The sequence below is a fragment of the Rhinolophus hipposideros genome, assembly GCF_964194185.1.
Source record: "Rhinolophus hipposideros genome assembly, chromosome: 16".
In the NCBI taxonomy this organism is placed as follows: Eukaryota; Metazoa; Chordata; class Mammalia; order Chiroptera; family Rhinolophidae; genus Rhinolophus; species Rhinolophus hipposideros.
In genome coordinates this window covers 37,631,449-37,652,300 of record NC_138062.1, presented here as the reverse complement: position 1 = coordinate 37,652,300, position 20,852 = coordinate 37,631,449, and the positions used below count along the sequence as shown (strand labels likewise).

The 20,852-nt window shown below is 33.6% G+C and overlaps 1 protein-coding gene across 4 annotated transcripts in view; it reads right to left on the bottom strand.

Moving 5' to 3' along the window:
• SPOCK3 (SPARC (osteonectin), cwcv and kazal like domains proteoglycan 3) overlaps positions 1 to 20,852 on the bottom strand; it is a 327,148-nt gene that overhangs the window by 88,063 nt on the left and 218,233 nt on the right. For all 4 annotated transcript variants that reach the window (XM_081075581.1, XM_081075583.1, XM_081075582.1 and 1 more), the window contains exons 5-6: positions 18,754 to 18,877; positions 4,120 to 4,234 (exon numbers count right to left, since the gene is read on the bottom strand). In XM_081075581.1, coding sequence (XP_080931707.1) covers positions 4,120 to 4,234; positions 18,754 to 18,877 — 239 coding nt within the window. The remainder of the gene's footprint in view (positions 1 to 4,119; positions 4,235 to 18,753; positions 18,878 to 20,852) is intronic.

The following is a 20,852-nucleotide window of genomic DNA, read 5'->3' as shown; positions in this document are numbered from 1 at the left end:
GTGCTTATGAACCACTTCTGTGGCAATCATTTAAATATGTCTAGGGTAGATTCCTGTGATTTGGATTTACTACCTGCAAAAGCAAACAAACAAAAATCTTTCTAAGGCCCTTTCCCATGCTCTTGATCTTTGGCCCTGCAGGTCCCATGCATTTTACATGTATATATGTTGTGTATATGATTAATATGGTTTCAAATCCACTTGTTTATGACTTAAATGAAGCTGTTTTAATCCACTTGTTTATGACAGAGACAAAAATATAAGTTGTTTTTAGAAGTAAAGTCGTTTTGATATAAGAATAAAGTAAGTCGTGCCCGGACATCATCATCTCATCTGTTAACATTTATAAGTACCCAGCAGTCCAGCTGCTAAGGGACCCCACTGGGGGCTGAATGATAAGAACATGTGGAAAAGCCCATACGGCAAGGGGACCGTTAGAGTGTAAATGCTGAGAGTTTGTGAGACTCTTCCGTAGTGTTGGTTTGGGCAAGGCACACATTGCTGACTAAACAGCTCTTTGAAGACCTTCAGACACTTGCTCCTGTCATGGCCAAGGCAACTCTTTGGTCCGCAATGGTGCTAAACCGGGTAACAGTCCCTGCAGTGATGACTTCAGAGCAGCCTAGCCTGTCCACCGACATCCTTGCCTTGCTTTCCCTAGCAGCGTGATCTAGCAATGGGGGACTTCCGTTTTTGCACTGGCAGGTGCAAGTCAGCTCATGGTTGGGCAAGCCATCTCTCCCCACAAACCAAACGTGTATGAACAGGTACACCTTTGTTAAATTTGGACTTCATTTCTTTATCTAAGTGTGCCTGGAATGACTTGTGATTCAATCTTTCATTTGGAGTATTTGATTTCTTATTTGGATTATTAAGAGATAGCATCCTGTATGCTATTGGCTTGTGACATCATGCTAATTCCAACAGTGAATGTGTGCTAAATAAATTGCTGGAAAAGACAGAATCATTCCTTGAGCATAACTTTGCCACCAAAAACAAAACAAAACAAAACAACACACAAAAATCTGTGGAAAATGGTCTGTTTGTAGTCCACTTTCATAACTCTGAATCTCATAATAATCTAGGTATATAAAATACAATACGAAGCTTTAAAAATCAGCTAAAATGTGTAGGCTTTGAATGAAGAGGATTAACCTAAATAACCATTCTGTATTAGTAATCAAACAACATTTTTTTTTTTTTGAATGGAAGGAAGTAACACAGTAGAGGGACCTAGAAGCACTGGCCTTTGTAATCTTGATTTCAGGAGTAAGAACAGCAAAACAAAAAAAACAAGAAAAAAAAAAAGAATAGTTAAGTTACTGATTGAAGAGGGCTATGCTTATCTACTTATATAAAGTCAGAATCTAGAATTCAAAGAATGCAAATTACCTATTTTTCTTTTTTATATCTTTCATTTGTTAATAGTTTATTAAAATTATTTATTAATTTGACATCATTTTTGTGTTTATTTTATGCAAGGCACTATACTGGGTCTGAAATATCAAAAAATATAAACCCTAATACTTTTTTTAAAACTACATATTTTTTCTTTATATATATATATATATATATATATATATATATATATATATATATATATATTTAGTATGTGGGTTACTTAAATGTATATATTTGGACCAATTTATGTATAGGTATTACTGAATACATTACGAGAACAGAGGAGAACTCTGTTTCTCCTACTAAAGGAAATGCATTTTTATTAGTTTTAATATGCTTCAAGTCACTTTGAAGAATACATTCTGCTCTTAACATAGTGAAAACTTACTATGGTGTCAATTTGACATCAAATGTAGGAAGTCAGAAAGATTTAAGAACTATTTCATTGTTGGTAGTTTCTTTCTCACTTTTTCTAGAACAGAGATGCTATTAAATTGAATTTCTTGCACTACACTGTCTACTGAAGACAAGCTGCTTCTCATGTAAATGACAGTTGAAAGATTAGAAGTGATACTGAAATAAGTTTTACATTACCCGTGTCTCTTGGCCTTCAGCACTGTGTGTAAATGACATTCTCAGTTTTCTGTACTGCTTTTCCACAGTAGCTAGCAAAATCCTGTACTTGTTTTGCCCTGACAATCCATCAGAGCAGGATTAGCTTAAATTATTCTTGCCTCTTTTTCTACGCACAATTGAACACAAATGATCTTTGCCCCCTCATGATAAAACTTTAAGAGAAGTTTCCTTCTTGATATATTAACATAAACATTGTACAGAGACTTTGAGCAACATGAAGCATAATTATTGTTTATTCATATGGGAATCCTCAGATGTGCTACCTTCCATATTTAATGCATACTGAGTTCCTTCTGTAGTTTGTGGGAGCTTATGATAAATTGATACCACATCAAACATATTTTCTCATTCAAAAACGATTTCAAAAGCAAAGAATCTTATTGAAGGGAGATCTTAGTGAACTGCTGCAATGTACTAGAGCTACATAAATATTATAACTACCCCTTCTCAAATATTTTTAATAACTTCCAATAAAAATAATAAAACACCAATATTGAACTTATAGGTGGATTTACTTCATACCTCAAGTGATTTTCAGAGGAAAATGTATTCAATTACATAAATAGAGAGTGGGGATGAGGAAAGCAGGATATACTGAAGCGATGAAAAGAAAACTGTAATCACTCTTAATTATATGGGTGTTGATTAATATATTCAAGGTCATGTCTGAACATCTTCATTTGAGCTATGCTACAGAAACTGGATTGGAAGATAGGGACTTGAGGAATCCAGAAGGAATTGAGCTCTAAATTGACTCTAGGCTGGGGTGAGGCAACAAGAGTGAGGCTGAAAGAACAAGTCTCCTGGAAGACAGCTTAGAACCTTTCTTCTACCAGTGTGTGTCTCTCGGCAGATTGCCTAATATTTGAACACTAGCTTACCATTAATTTGCAAATTAATTAATTAACTCTTGAACAGTAAAATCAACTGTTAGTTGTTGTACTAAAAGTGATGTTAAAACACAGCTTTTAAATTCCAAATTATTTTAAATATTACTTAATTAGTAAAGACAGATATAAATGGCATAATTGAAGTTCAAAGTTTTGTCTTTAATAACATTTTCATCATGGGACTGTAATATAGAATATCAAGTTTAAGAATATCATGTTTAAGAAAATACATAATTTATATTAAATAAATTTCGTATCTTCTTATAGGAATATGTTATTCATATTTTTTAGAAAAAAGGCAAAAATAACTTATTTGCATTCAGAACCCATGATAATTGTTAAATTATAAAATTAAGATGGTTATAAAATGCATGGTAAATGTTTATGTTAATGTTCTATAAAATAGTTTTGGACTTAATAAAACGTCTATACCTTATATTTCCTTCTTTGTCTATAGCTATGAAGAACTGAAACTACAAGCCATGTAGATTTTTTTTAAAGGAATAAGGAACACCTTAAGTAAAAATAATAATAATAATACCATGCAAACCATGGTAAAAAACTGAAAAGGTAAAAAAAATGAAAAGTCATTTATATACCATAATAAACATCAGTTTCAATAATTTTATTATTTGTCATCAAACATATAGAAATAAAATTTAAAAACTCTAGATCTAACCAAAAGAGAGTTTAGTTTAATTTATAAAATTATTCATTAGGAAATTTTACTTACACACACACATACACACACAATATATGAGGGAGACATCTTTATTTAAAAAGATCAACTCTAATTGACTAACCCGTTCTACTCTAAACCAAACTACTTTATCATTTTCTATAATATCACTGATGAGTTGCTTGTACCAAAAGGGGGGAAAAAGGATCTAAAACATTTTAGACACGATAATTTACAGAAGGCATTGCTTTAGATTTCTTATACACAAGTCTGGTGAATATGTAGGAAAGAAGTATCCAGCTATTACGATTAAGATAAATGGAAATCTATGGGGAAAATGTTACTTGCTATAATAATTGAGGCTAAAGGGAAAAAAAACTCATTTACAAAATAATTACTAAATAGGTATACATACAAAAGTAAACTTCACTATGTACATATGACAACACTTACTGCAAAACATTTTAATAGCGAGAACAAATATAAAACTATGAATAAGTGTTCATCACTTACCTCTCTTAACATTTCTGCTTGTACTTGTGGACTTATCTGAAGGACACGGGCAACGTCCTTCGCATCTGACTGAGATCTGTTTTCCTAAGAGACATGCTTGATATTCTAGTTTGCACTGTATGAAGAGAGAAAAAAGTAGTAATTCAATATAAAGTAAAGAATATAAAAATAGAAAGTAAAGAATAGTATACTTGTGATTCTACTGGATCTGATACAGAAAAGATAAATGAAAGGAATAGAACAAAAAGCATTACACCTGAATTCAAATCTTCAGAGTACCACTTCTTAAATGTGACATCTGGGCTAGTTACAGAAATATTTTCAGCCTCCTCAATTTTCCCATATGACTAACTGGGATAACACCTAACTGGCATAACACCTGGGATAACATCTATAGAGTTTTAATAATCAAACAGTGGTATAAAACTGAATAAAATTAAAGGCAAATAAATAAACTATTATGGCACATAAAGTTTTATTTAGTTCATTTATATTTATTTAGTTTGATTTCCTTTGTAAATATTCCTCTGTTAGAATTTTAAGCCTAAGTATTTGCAACTCATTCATAAGATAATATTTTAAAAGTACACACTGACATGATTTTAAAAATCGTAAATCTACTCCATCTTTTAAGAGGCAATAATTATCTTCCTACCCTAAAAGAAATTGATCTTGCTAATTCTGAAGTAATGTGATTTCTTTAGTGGCTACCTTCATAATTTACTCAGTACAAATTATTTTAAGATTAAATAGGGCAGACTTTCTGGCTCCAATCGACAAATGTACCAGTGACTAATTTAATTCAGCTTCAGCTGATACCAAGAAGCACAGAATACACCCAATGACTAATCAGATTACATTTTCTTTTTCTTGTCAAATAACTCTCTAATGGATGGGCAAAATTCTTAACTAGCTCTGCAACATCTGATTAAAAATTATTATACTTAGAATACATTTGTAGTGTCTTAGTGGGCCTTTTTGGAGAAATAAGCTATTTCAAAGGTATCTTTTTTATTATTCAATATTTCAATAATTTAAAAAAAGATCTTGTTATGTAAAAATCACAATAAATTTTAAACATAATTAAAAATTCCCAATAGCTAATCAAAAGTAGAAGTCACTAGTTAACAAATTCTGAATGCTGTAATGAATGCCAAATAAGTTATATAAAACTTTGAGACTTCACATTTAATATCTTTCCTGTAACTTCTTCTAACTTCATATTTTAACCCTGTATCTGGTCATAAGGAAATTCTGACTCATGACATAATTTAAGAAAAGTTCGGGAACAATTACATTTGGAATATGAGCAGATAAAGCTAAAAGTCAATATGTTATAGCTAATACTTAATTTTGAAATTTGAAAATAGGTTAGCTCCTTTCAAAGGTGTTATGCCATACTCATTTACATTTTAAATGTGTTTATTTTAACAGTGAAATTTTTATTCAAAGAAAATGAATGTTCAAAAAATATTTTAACAAAAATACATGAGTTTTTAGTTTATTTAAAAAGGATAATCACCTATTTTCCACTGAAAAATTGTAGATTAATTATAATGCTATTCAGCAGATAATTTATAAAAAAGGTGCACAACTTTATAAAAATTTTACTTTCTTTTTACCAAATTTTACTTTTTAGCTAACTTTCTTTGACATGATTATAATCTAAAAATTAAAAAGCCGTCTTTAAGAGCTGCATGATATGATGTAGTTATAGCTTTGCAAAACAATTACTTCATAAATGAAACAAGTTTTCTTCAGAATGATTCTACTGAACACTTTTTCTTTACGCCTTTCCATAAAGAGCAAGACTCAGATGTAGAGCAAAAATGTATACCCCATGTGTATAATTATATGAATTCTAGCTTCCTGTAATCAAAAAACCATTTAGTTTAATTTACTTATAGATTATGTAAAAAATCTTCATGGAGAATATTAATCAAAGAATATTAGGATATTAAAAGTAGTATTTTTTTAAAAAATAGGTACATCTACTGATTGCATTTCTAATTAATCATGTTCAATTTACTTAATTATCACAAAGCTGAAATATTTATAAAGGTATAAGTGAACTAAAATATCACATAAAGGGCATGTTCATTAGTACATAATTGCCAAAAATGCAAATACTGTAGGGAAAGACATGATTAATGTATTCCTGATTCAGAACCTGAGTATTGAGAAAATTGAAGTTATGAGTTATTGTGAAAAGGGAACCCACAGAATGATTTTTCAGTGGTCAAACTTGACGCTTGTCAGCAAAATTAAGTTAAAGTCATTTGCTTAATAACAAGATCAAAGAAGAAAATATGATTTACTGTAGGAGAGATCGGGCTGCCCACAGAAAAGACCCCCACAAGCAGAGATCAGCAAACACTAGAAAAGGCTATGGTTACAGGTTTTCATGATGCAATCACCATGATCATGACAGATAGCTTAAAACAGATGGGCTCATCTAGGGTAATTTTGTCCCTCCCGGGGGAACATCTGGAGGTATTTTTTCGTTGTTATGACTAAGAAGTGGAGGGATTGCGGCTGACATCTACTAGTTTCAGGACAGAAATGCTGCTAACGATCTTACAATGCACAGGTCAGCTCCCCAATATAAAGTGTTATCTGATTTCAGACGTGAACAGTGTCTAAATAGATTGAGAAATCCTGATTTAGGCACTGGTCTACTGAAAGCCAAAAAAATGGATTAAATTCTCCAGATCTCTTCCCTATTTCCTTAGGAATTTTTTTCTTGGGTACTCACTAATGCATTTAAAATAAAACAATGGTATAAATAAAGTGTTTGTAAGTACTTTAATTATCCAGAAAAACTGAAAATACAAATCAGCTAGAACAACAAAAAACAGTTGATAGCAACCACTTTCCTTGAGTCATCATTATATGCCAAGTATTGTATTAAGCAATTTTGATGTATTACTCTATCATCAAAATAGATATATTTCTTAAATAAATTTTTACAAGTGAAGCTTAGAGAGCTTAGGCAACCAAGCAATAATATAGAGCTAAATTGAGATTCAAATACTATTTTATAATGTTTCTAATGTAGAACGGGTATATAATCAGAAGTAGGCAAAAAGAGCAACGATGTTCTATTTCTTTCTGTTGTGATAAAAATTTTTGCGCAAGTGAAAAAAAAACACAAATTGGGAAGTATGGAATATCACTGATCACCTTTTTTTTTTGGACTAATATATTGCATTATATCATCTCTTTAACATCTTATACAACCAATATCTTAGACATGAGCTGAGATCTCATGCATAGGATTCCTCATACACAGCTATAAGCTAACCTTTTGCCTAGCAAATCACATCCACTTACTGTTCCCTACTCTGATATTTTCCATTCAAAGACAACTAGAGGAGGAAAAAACACTTGATTTGATCTTAAATCCATTCATTCATTCACTTGGGATTTGCCATTGCACACATATAATAATTGTAATGTACATACACAAGCAGGAAGTTAAATAGAGCAGCAGATTTAGCACCAAAGTGGACAGTACACCATTGTTTTCTCTATTCAACACTCTACTTTCCATCAAGGAATAATACCCTACTTATTTTGGCTAACCTCTCTTCTCACCAGAAACTTTATTTTGGGAAACTTCTATTTACACTACAACATTTTAAATCATACTACCCTCACCCTAGGTGAAAAGTCATGTGACACGAGGCAGGTCAGAGTCACTTTCCTATATTCTTCATTATGTCTGAGGGGACAGAGGCGGGCCCTTTTCAGGCATAATGTTAGAGTTGTGAGCATAGACGTTGCTAAGCAAAGTCAAAATGAGAAAAGGATCAAGGGATTCCTGAAAATATTAAAATCCTTAATTTAAGCAACTGCAAAGGAGCACTGATATGCAAATCAATTTCCCCTTATTCCTTATATATTTAACCCCTTTCTATGAGACATTCAAGTCAGCATCTAGAAATTGGGACTTGTAAAGGACTCATTGAATTTAACCAGAGGTCAGGGCAGTAAGGACACGTCAACCCACTGTGAACTTGCAATAAGTTTACAATCCTTGTCATGTAGTCATGTATCAGTGAAAATATTACTCCAGTTGGCAACTGGATTACCTGACCAAGGAAAAGTGCCAGGAACAAAATGAGGTACAAAATATACTTAACCGTTATCTTACAGAACACATTGTTTTAGATGTAGTATAATCTCTGGTTCAGTTAATCTCCAATTTTGCAAACATGAATTATTACAAAAAATATTTTTTTTCTTTCAAAATTAAACACATCTCAAAATACCCAACCTAAACATCTCGTTTGGCACAGAGTTTACACTATCTCGTAGTGCAACGTCAGAATGTACCAAGAAGAAAACAACTTGAACCACAGATTATGGACGCAGAACTGGATACAGTAGTGGATTTGGGATGGTTTCCTTTTGAAGGGTATCTAGGCTTGTTCACAGCTGTACGTGGGGTTGCTGCCTTACATTCTGTCTTAAACTCAATTTAATCCACAGTAGCACTAAAATATCAGGATCGTACATTCTTTCACCTCAGTTGAGATTGTGAGTGTATGACTATAAAAGACCTTCCTGATTTTCCTATTACTTAATTATTCAGTTGTTATTAGACCATCTCTAGTCAAATATCTCTTATTTTGTGATTTCTGTGCATAATGTAGCATTTACGTGGATGTTTTCCTCTTTGTTAGCTGTTGTTCTAAACAGGTATTCTAGAATTCAAAATCTGGTAATAAATTTTAACACTTTAAAGGTCAATGGGATAGTATACTTATTTGACTGTCATTTCATTCTTATATGTTTTAATGAATTTTGTTTTTAAACCAAAATTCTTGTTTAAATTATTTTAGACCAATGTAGCTTCAATTATCAGTAATAGTTTCAATTAAAATATAACCCATAAAAACATGCTGTTTGATGATTGATAGAATACATACATAAAATTAATGAAATCAATTTAACTCACTATTAGTTTATATTTTCATTTATCTTATCATATGGGTTTTACCAGATAACTCATAATTTTCCATATAATTTTCCATAGGAATGAGCAGTAATGATTAAAAATAATTTTAAAAAGGATGAAAATAGAAGGTAATGACACCAAGTACTCCTAAAAATGAGGATGGCATTTAAGAAGAAATTTGTCTTACAGATATAAATGGGAGTGAATTTTTAAAAAGGAATGGGAGTAAGAAAACAGGGATGCATTGTAAAATAAAAGAACATACAAGGAGTTGAAAGATTCAGGACAGAGGTTAAATTTAGCTAACAAAAGAAAAGACTCTAAAGACCTCAGTGTAGTAAAGGACTTCAACAATTACACTACAAACATCAAAATACTACAGTGCGATAGCTTATGTATACATTTCATTGTCTATGGGGCTCACATGCTTAAAGTTTCATATTAACTGTTTTCATAAACTAAAGTTGGAGGAAATTCCTTGTTTATTATGCTTAAGTAATACCAAGAGCCTATTTAGAAATATACTATTCTTATAACTAAAATGTATACTTAACGGTCCATAGCTCCTACACAATTTTATGCACTGGTAGCAACCACATACTTTGGGATGTGCTAAAAAAGAAAGATAGGGAAGAGTGGATACAATTAGCTTTGAAACAAAGATACAAGCACACAGAACTTAGGTTTCCACTGTATAAACCGGAGAGAGTAAGCTGAGAAGCCATTAACTCTAGAATTAAAGTGCCCTCTGTTGATTCACTCAAGAAACACAAGTGCATCTAAGACCACAGCTCATACACATTTGGAAAAGAAGACTCCTGGCAAGACTGGCTATCGCCAAGAGCGAGGCCCTGCTAATTTGAGTGGTCAAAACATATTATTAAAGATGAGTTCATATAGGAAAGGTAAATATAAAAATGAAATGACAAGCTAGAGCGAAACAGAGATAGCAGAATCAAACTAGTTAACCTTTCAGAGGTTAATAATTCATAAGGTATTTTAAATACATACACGCACACATACACTGGGGTGCCAAAAAATGTATACAAGTGGATGTTTTGGTCAACGTTGCTCAAGTAGTAGTTCGCCATAATCAGAAGTGTCTGGATGCTGATGGTAACCACTTTGTGCAACTCTTATAATTGCAGAAGTCAAACGTGACTTGTATTCATATTTTGCTATTGGTATAGATTATTACAATTTTAATAGTTTTTTCCCTTCCTAAAATGTGCATACATATATATTCTTTTTTGGCACCGTGTGTGTGTGTGTGTGTGTGTGTGTGTGTGTGTGTGTGTGTACCAAAAAATACTCAACATGAGTCCATGTTGATCCCTCCAATTCTGATCTAACCTCTGAGGATTCTTTGCAGCTTTCCATTCCCATGTTTGTAACTACTTTTTCCAACAATGAGAAACATAGATTTACTTACATGTTCAATCTATTTTCTTAATTGCTCAACAGAAACATTCTCAGAATCTTTCCGGTCATCTCCTCAGCATAGAAATTCCAGGAACATTCTCCCCTAAATACCCATGTCCTTCGACACAGATAGGCACACCTCCCCAGGGCTATATCGCAGGGTTCAACCCTCTCTCTTCACCAGTTTGCAGTGGGTTCCGTTAACTTACTTTGAGCCAGAGAGGTGAGGGGCGGAGCCTAACTTTTTTTTTTTCCTGCAGTTCCATCATTTACTAAGAGAGGAGTTCTAAAATCTCACAATGTGTTAACGAGATTTGACATTTTCTCCCTGTAGAAATTGTTTTATATATCTTGGAATTATTTTATTATATACAATGAAGATTAGAATTATATTAGATTTTCCAGGAGAATTTACATATTAATTATTATGTAGTAATCATCTTCATCTTCTATGGCTTTTATCTGAAAATAGAGTTTGTCTGACATTAATAGAGCTAGCCTACTATTTTTTAGAGTTGACATATAGATTCCTGTAGATCTCCTGTGTTTCTCTACATCTTGGGAGCAGAGGCACTGATAGCTTTTGGTTAGTATTATCTATTCAACTTAGTTTGTATAGCAAATACCCTTGCAAGGTAGAGATAATACATCCTTTAGGGGACAGGACAGATTTGTTTGCTTCCCAATAAAGATAGTATCTCCCCATGAGGCAAAATTTGGGCAGATATGTTTGCAGCCTATTGTAAAAATACCAAGGTTTCCTTACATGTGACACAAACCCAAAGTGAATGGCGCATCCAACTGGGCAACTATACTCTGCCCCTGAGGGACTTATGGGGAAAGGAGAATTGACACAAATATGAAGGTTATGCTGCTTGTGTCATAAGTAAATTCCTTGTTTCTGACCCAGGAGTCTCATGTCTTTTGCCAGCATTTTGAAACTGTGGCATTTTGGAAGTGGAGTAAAAATCTCCGACCCTTCAATCTTGACAGTTCTGGGAAATACGGATGGGATGTTGACAGAGATAGGGCTTTCTAGAAGTGAAAGGATACCAAGCCCCATGGGCCAGATTAGAAGATATAAGAAGATTCCCCGTGATACAGCAGTGAATGCTGTCACCTAAGTCATGAGGCAGAGGCGGTGAAAAATTCATCCACTCTTCTACCTGTTATTAAAATTTTCAAGCATGAACAGCAAGAGATAGGGCTGCCTGAAACTATCCAAATAGTACTTTGGACATTGCTCACTAGCCTCGGGGGAGGAGGAGGAAGTGGTGTTATCTTGACAGTGAGTAAAAGTTTCCATATTTCCAAATGAGACATAGGCCATATACACTCACCCAAATGTACTGAACAACTCTGTTGTAGGGGAGAGATGAAAACTTTTATGGCTGTGTTGATTGGAGGCACCCAAGTAAACATTGTGTCAGGTTCTGTTAGGAAGGTGACACAGGATTGAATTTGCAGGATTTATGACATGGAAGGTAAGCTAACATTACCTTTCTTGGAGGGTGTTTTGGACCAACGCAATGCATGTTTTTGTTTCTACATCTGAATGTACAGTAGGCATCGATGTACTATGTGTTTGTACGTTGCTGTCTGGTAAGTGCCAGAGTGGCATCTTCCTCATCAAGGAAGATCCAAGAGTCACATATTAATTCATTTAGTGGGAAAAATTTATTTGTCATTCGCCACCACCAGGTGCTTATCACCTATAATGTTGAAAGTCTTGTCTATACAGATGATGCCCTATTGGTTGGAAAATCAGAAGCCTTGGTCTCAATGACTCTGACTGCAGTATTATTACACCTCTGCCAGCAGAAATGGCTAATAAACTCTTGACAAAATCCAGGAGCCTGCTCCTAAGTTTCTTAGGACTATTTGGATGGATTCACAATGCTCAGTCTCCCCTACAGTGAAGGAAAACTGCTATCTCTTTGGTCACCATCATCAAAACATAGTCCTAGCACCTAACTGGATTCCTTGGGGATGGAGAAGACTATTTTCTTCCCTTGGACATTCTTCTTGGTTCTTTATAACAGTTAAATCAACAGGCTGATATGGAAGCCATCCAGCAAGCAAGTTTCTCTCACCAATTTTTCAGATGATGCTGTTGCTATTCCAGTTCCATCAGCTGACTCTGGCCATATCATTGTGTCCTTTAAAACTAATCAGTGTAATGTGTTTGATTTTTTGGATTACTTGCAGTCTGATAATGGTGTGACTTTTATCACAAAATCTACTCAACAATGGGCTAACAGGCAAGATACTTAATGGACCTTCCAATTTCCTTACTATCCACAAGCATCTGATTCTGTAAGCATTGGGATGGTCTCTTCAAAAATCTACTCAAAAATATTTCTGAATCTAACTCCCTCACTTTAGTAAGGCAATTTGTGCATTGAATTTCTATATATCCAGAAAGGTAACATACCCTCTCAGCTGGCTCCTGGGTAATTGACAAGATGAAAAGAGGTTGTAGGTAACTATTTTAAACATTCAGGATTTTTTCTCTCCTTCCCTTAACAGTAATTGCAGGCTGGCCTGGTTGCTGTACTCTCCGAGTGACAATCTACTCAAAGGGAGCATGGGGACTCAAAATCAATTCTGGTTCAGCCACCTGTATTCTCTTGTTAAATTAACATAGACTTCTATCACACTGCTCACTAAGTTTCCTGACAGTCGTCCATGTAGGCCAAAGTCGGGAACATAATAAGTCTCTCTAACTTGTATAGTTACTTTGCTATAAGAATCCTTTCATAAAAATGGCACACACAGGTTTCATGTCCAAACTTAAGTTTCTCATTACTCCTTTTCCTTTTTTCAAAACAAAATCATCCATCACCTAAATTATTTGTATAGTATATACAAAAATATAGTATATTTACATACACTAATAATGAATTAATTATAAAACACTAAATTGTTCAACATATTATATTCTATACAAATCAAATATTCTAAGGAGAAAATACATCTAGGATTGAAGAGCAAAATAATTAGAATTTATTTTCACTCAATATTTTCCTAGAAAATATGTAAACATTATGATAACTCAGTGATTATTTCTAATTTTTCTAAATCAATTGAAAAAAATCATACTTCATGTTTACTGGGTAATAATATTTACCCAAAAATCTAGTATTTACAGAAAAGGAACATATTAATTAGTCCCTCCTAAATGAATAATTTCTGGTTGACAACAAAATATTACACTGGAAGTTGTCTCTCAGTTAATCTCCAAGGAAATAAATAATGCCACAGTATGCTAAATGAACATTTAATACTAATAAATGACTCCAAACTTTCTCATTTTTGTCAGGTTTTATGCTTATCACCACTCCCCTTTTTTGGTTTCTTAAAATCTGTTCAAATAAATTAATATAATAACAATATAATTTAATATGACAATATGATTAAATGTTAGGTCAAAATAGAGGGTTGGGTTTTTACGAAAACAATGTTAAATGTCCTAGATGAAATGAACGTGAGATGGATAGAACATAGATGATAGATAGACAGATGATAGATAGATAGATAGATAGATAGATAGATAGATAGATAGATATAGATAAATAAATGTATCTAAATAAATGTGTGTGAAATGATTCTAAAGGATTGGGAATAGAGTTTTATAAAAATGTAAATAATATTCTATCCATTAGGCTGCTTTGCAAATGTCTTTTAACTTCTTGTTACATTTTAAATGGAACATTTAGGAATTCACATTTTCCTCAATAACTGAAGAAAACAGATTATATATTTTGTTCATCAATATATGCTGAAGGGGGTAAGAATAGGGAGTGTTGGAAGCCAAATAAATGTAAGGAGAGGAAAGCTTTTCTGACAATTAGATCTTCGCTCATACATAGACATTTATCTCACAAAACATGGTATCTCATCAGGGACTTGCAAATTGTGTGGCGTGTCCTAGATGTCCTATTGAATTCTTTTTAAATTTGATATTTTTACAATATAGTTAACATATTATGTCCTTTAATGTTCAGTGATTTAATAAGAGCTTATCCTTATCAATGATTCTGAGAATATGCTGGAGTAGTAATCTTGATCAAGTTGTCATACCCAAGTCAAAAGCAAAACCTAGCCTATGCTGAAAAGCCGTTACATAGAATATAGAACAGGGCACATCTATTTCTGACTGTTGATCGTCTAACATAAAATTCTCAGCTCAGACAACTGTTGATAGGACAGTTAAATGCTAAATACCAACAGATGCAACATATCAAAATGAAGATGTGTAATACATTTTCAAACTTTAAAAAAGTACTAAAGCTACTAAAATTAGTAACTGTTACTAAGAGAAAGTAAATGAATGCCTCAACTATGGAAAAACAAATTAAAGACTAACAGAGAATAGTAGCACGTTGGAACTTAAAATGGCATTTTCTCAAATAGTAACAAAAGGTCAACACTTCACCTTTAATGTTATTGTCCCATTTAAAATTTTAAAAAACGCTTATATTTAAGATTTCAAAGGCAATAAGATGGACGGATGCAACAGTGGTTTTCAACCATGCCTCCAACGTAAAAACCACCTGGGGAGCTTTGAAAATTCAGATTCATAGAGCCCATTCCAAAACAATTTAAGTATTATCTCTGCAGTCAGAGTTGAGGACTCCAGTATAAAATGGATATTCTTTCTATTTGCCTTCCTTGAAAACACACACACACACACACACACACACACACACACACACACACACACACAGAGAGAGAGAGAGAGAGAGAGAGAGAGAGAGAGAGAGAGAGAGAGAGAGAGAGAGAGATCTTATAAACAATATTCCTCAGGAATTCACCATTATTTAATTCAATTGGCAACACTGCATGACTAAATATGATAGAAAAGAGTTCAAAATCATCCAATGTGTTGTCCCCAGAAAATTTATATTATAGATGCCCTGTTGAGTTCTAAAACATTAATATTATTTATTGACTTCTGCTCAGCAAATGTAGTATGCAATTTACACAAGTCAGTGACAAATATATGCATGGTCTAATATAGATGCTGTAGTGGAGAACAATTCCTAATTCTTACTGAAGCTTGACAATACAATCAAAATAGACTGCCTGAAGTAAAGAAACAAAGACCTTCATCTTTTGTGTCAATTTCAGGAATGATTGCCTCTCAAATAACCTTGAACAGACTTATATTTTGATTTTTCTGGCATTGCTGAATTGGAAAGAATACAAAAAAGACTGGTTCTTTAAAAAAAGAAAGATTCAGTCAACTTCTTTAGAAAAGTCAATTGTTTTTCTTAACAGAAAAAAAAATCGGATAACGTTACAAAAATACTTATCATGAAAATCACAATACCAATATTTTTTCAACTAAATCTGTGATTCCATAGCTCTTCATCTGTTCCTTTGTCTTTTTGTGAATGCATTTTAAAATACTCTGCTTAGGATTTCTAGACAAGCTGACCAATTCAGAACTTGAACTCTAATAAATTGAACTCAAATAATTATTGAAAATTGGTCACATTCTGAAATGAAATATGCCTTCCAGAATTATATCCTAGGTATGTCATTTGACTAAAACCTTCCTTTGGATACCTTCCGATAACCCTCTTTCTCACTCCATCATCCAGCAACTCCACCTGTTACACTGTGTAATGACCTCACCACCACTAAAGTTGTAGAGTGTAAGGATAATTTATCATCTCATCTCTATAAATGGAGCTGAAGTAAAAAAGGAGGAAACATTGTGGGTCTAAAACAAAATTGTCATGAGGGACGTCATGCGGGCTCTCTGGTCCCACTCCCCACATAAGAACGCAGGACATGGTGAGGCCAAAAAGGAACACCCACGGAGCCATAAGTAGGGGAGTCATACCACTATATTCTCACCGGCGGCATCCGCCTCTCTGCAATCCGCTCTTGCTAGCCCCCATTTTTTTTGCTAGCGTAGCCACGGCAGTTATATTAGTGGCCAATGGCTCACTGGTTACAGCTGACAGCCAACTAGCCACAGCTGATGGCCATTCAATCACAGTTGATGGCCATTTACTACCTGAGCCAGCATCTTTCTATATGAGGCCGAGAGCCTGGAAACTACTTTCTGGGGCTCTGTCTTCACAAGAATCTATAGGAATATTATTTGTAGTAGTAAAATAAGCCCTTCCCCCACAAAACCACAAGTATATCAATGCAGAACGTCCAAAATACAAAATGATGGTAAGAAGACCTAGAGAGGAGGACTGGTCTTCCATCCTGTATGTGGGGTCCACACTCTGGATTAATAGGAACTGGCTTCTGGATAATCTTTACCATATAAGGATTACTCAACTGGATGATTAGAAACTTCAAGCAAGGTGCATCAAGGACCACAAGGGGCTTAGAATTTGGACCTCACCATTATTGTGCACTCAAAGCCTCCAAGCCCCCAAAAGGTGTTTAAATTTGCCCTGTCAGAGTTTGCTTAATCTGTTGACAAAGCTGAATGAGCCAAAGCCAAATCCTGTGACCCCTGCACCTATCTTGTATCACCGTGTGCTCTTAAGGAGAAGTTGGGGAAATAATAAATGACCTTCTCAAGGAGACACTTGACTCTGTGGTCTTTGTTCATGCTCCAGTACTTAAACAGTCTAGGGTACTACTTTACTCACACACACAAAAAGTTAAGAGCCTCAATTTGAATTTAAATCCAATAAATATCTGAAAACTAAACTTCCAATAAACTCTGAAAAGGAGAGTCTGATATAAGCTTTTACTGGTCTAAGATCTCTATTTCATTTTCATTATTACATACAGCTCAGCCTCACTGTGTCAGTGCACACATTTAAGACTGGATTGGCGATCCAAAGTGGGAAAATCATTAAGTTAGAATCAACAGAAATGAAGATGGTGATTTGGGGTTGCTAAAAACTCATATTCATTTCAACCATGTTCTTTTTACCTCTCTCTATGTAAAGAAGGCATTTTTTGAAAGCAACATGTATGGAAAAATATCAAATTAATAATTCAAGTGTGGATTATTTAGCATGGTTTTATTGACAATATAAATAGACCACATGATCTGTATGCTGGGGCTTCACAGTGTGCCCGATACAAAGGAGAACAATGGGGAAACCACAGGGAAGTGGAAATATATGTGAATTAATCTGTGTATGGTAGGTTTATTTAGTCTGAAGTGGGAGCATCACAATTGTGCTTCTCTAAAACCATCAAACAAGGCCTCCCTGCAGGTAGAGACCACTTGTAATTGTGACTTTGTGTCCTATGTAACTAAATTGTGAAAAGACTGATACACTAGAAACATCCTAAAGAAAGGCCTAAACAAGTAGGTGGTGGACTAATACTAGCCCTCTCCAGGGACAATGACATCCTGGATACAAACATATTAGTATCTCTAGCATGGATATTTCTAATGTTGAGAAAGACAAGGTTCTATCTTAGCTGGATGCCAGTAAAAATTCCAGTCTCTCTCTTAACTCAATGTGTTCTACTATCCATGTTCATCAAGTAAAATTAAGACTAAAATTTGTTTCCCATGTAGCTCTACCTACCAGTTCAAATATTATAATCTGCATCCTTTGTTGTAATTCAATAAATCAGTATAATGGTTTCTACATGACTATCCTTTGGGATGTGATAATGTGAGATATATTCATTCTGTCACATAATCAAAGAAAACTCATCAACGTCGTATTAGGTAAATGTCTTAAAAACACCTAAATATTTGAACAATATGGGACACCAAATAAGGAAGCTAATCAATGTAGAGGAGAGAACAGAGACACTGAATCAGAAAAGACATCAAATCTTGTCTGTAATGTCAGCCAAATATGTGAAATTTTCTATATCTTTCTGATGCATAGTTTTTCTCATTTGTTAAAAGGAATTTTGAGAGGTTTAAATGAAATAATAGGGGAAGTAACATGAGATAAAGGAAGTAATGATACTGAAAGATTGTAGCTGCTGCTGCTGTAATAATAGCAGCTAACATTATTATATGCATGGTAATATTTCTGACCTTTTGTGTAATAGCAGTGAAGGAAATTCCAGTTTTACTACTTGGGGTTCAGAGCATTGCCACCTTCAGTGTTTAAAACTTTAAAAATTCTGATATAACAGAAACAAATGTACATTGAATCATATTTCAAACCTACGAGATTATTCTCATTACTTTAAAAGTTAAATAAATTATCTGGATGGCCACATTAGAGAACCAATAATAAAATGAGATATGTATTTTGTATTTCATACGAAAAGACTGTCATTTTTTTTACCTGAGAAGAGTAGGTATGACCATCTGAACCACAAACGGGGCTGGTATTGACCACTGGGCACTCCTTGCAGGTCGATGATATGGGACCCCTCCATTGCCTATAGCCTATTCCTGCATCTTTCATGCTGTTGAAAAATAAATAAAACAACCACACTTAGTGCACTCATTTAAAAAAACAAATACATTTATATTAGCACCATAACTCTTCTCCACTGTGACTGTAACTGTTGAAGATAAATTAGAATCAGAAACAGTATTCTTATTTTCAATGCATTAATCTACACAGTATCCTTCATGATGATCTTTGTTTTATACATCAAGGTTTCCCTATAAAAAAATGAGAAGATATTCCTTAAAAGTATTCTGGTGGGTGCATATGAACTAGTTGTATTTCATCACATGAGGGTTTGTTGTTGTTGTTGCTGTTTTAATTTATAGTTGTGATATATTTTTGATAGCCCGAAAGAACAGGAACAATAATTACTCAGCAATAAAGGACTCACACATCTGGGACCTTCTAAAGATCCACCCTTGAATTCCATTGGGAACAGTTTCAGAAAACAGACACCTAATTCACCTGGTGTACCCAATCTGCCTGAAAATAAGAGTAGCTTCCTTTCAGAGGAAAGTGCCATAAAGAACTATACTTTTCCAGCAACAACCAGTAGTTAAAGAGCCAACTTAGTAAGCTTCGTGGTAGCCAGTCCTCATTTTATTGTACAGAAACACTTCACAATATGTCCAGTAGGCTTTAATCTAGAATTACTTTTCTTCTGCTACCAACACTTCACAGTGGTTTTCAATTTTGATGAAACTGCTTTATTGCTTTGCCTATTTGTGTGAACAATTTACATAGAGAGAGGGGTAAAGGGCTTACAAATCAGCAAAGCAATAGGCCATCTATACAAAATAAATATTTAGAAGTAGTTTAGTAAATCAGTACTTCTTACTCATTAAAATTGTTTATGGAGAGTGTAATCTGATATCTACATCAGGATGAGAAGAGATGATTTACTAGAAACATTTGCATCTTTTTGCTTTTCATTTTCGTTTCATGAATAAGTCAAATGTACAAAAAAGAGATCCCATCCAAAGACTACTAAGAAATGTAGTAATAATCTTCATTGTAGGGAAAGAAGTTTGCCATATATTTCAAATTTTGATAAAATGTAGGTGGGCATTAAGAAAATGTTTATTATTCTCTCTTCCTCCTCCTCCCCACCTCCCACTGTTTCTCTCTCAAAAACTCTTGAAACCTGTTTTTTAAACACATTTTCTTTATTTTAATTTTATAATTTCTGCCAAACACTACTTAAAAATCTTGCCTAGCCACAGAGTTCATCTCATAAGAATTACACTGGAAAAAATAACCACGTTGTTGCTACTCATTAATTAATTGGTACAAAATTGCAATAGAAATTAAAACAATGACTGGAAAACCTGAAACATTATTCTATACCACCTCAAAACTTATAAATTACAGAAATAAAGCAGAGAGATAAAAAGAAATAAAATAGTCGACTTGCATTGTTCTTTCAATTTGTGTACTCAAAAGAAGATATAGAATTATGCAAATTATTTGCTCTTCAGATATGTTAGGAAAAATTATTACCAAGTTCAGGCTTCTAGTCAATAAAAAGGTATTTTGTCAGCACAGATGTGTGTGTGTATGTATATATATGTGTGTGTGTGTGTGTGTGTGTGTGTGTGTATATGTTTGCTTTGGTGTATATATACATATATATGCATATATATATACATACACATACATATATGTATATGTTATACACTATGATATATATTATATGCTATGATATGTATTATACATAAATATACTATATTCCACCATTCAAGGCATTAAATAGTTTCCTACCAATATATCTATTATTATGTTTCTAATAGATGGAAAATTAAACAAAGAAGAATTTATACTGTTGCCAGTATTTCTTTAAAGGCTTATGCTGAGGCACTTGAGTCATATTATCTTGTTACCTGAGCTATCTTCTTGTGTTCCTGATTTACCTTTTACTCTAGTCTTCAGTATGAGTCTCCTTCATCAGTTACACATGAAAGCACAACAATCTCTTATTTTTCTAATAA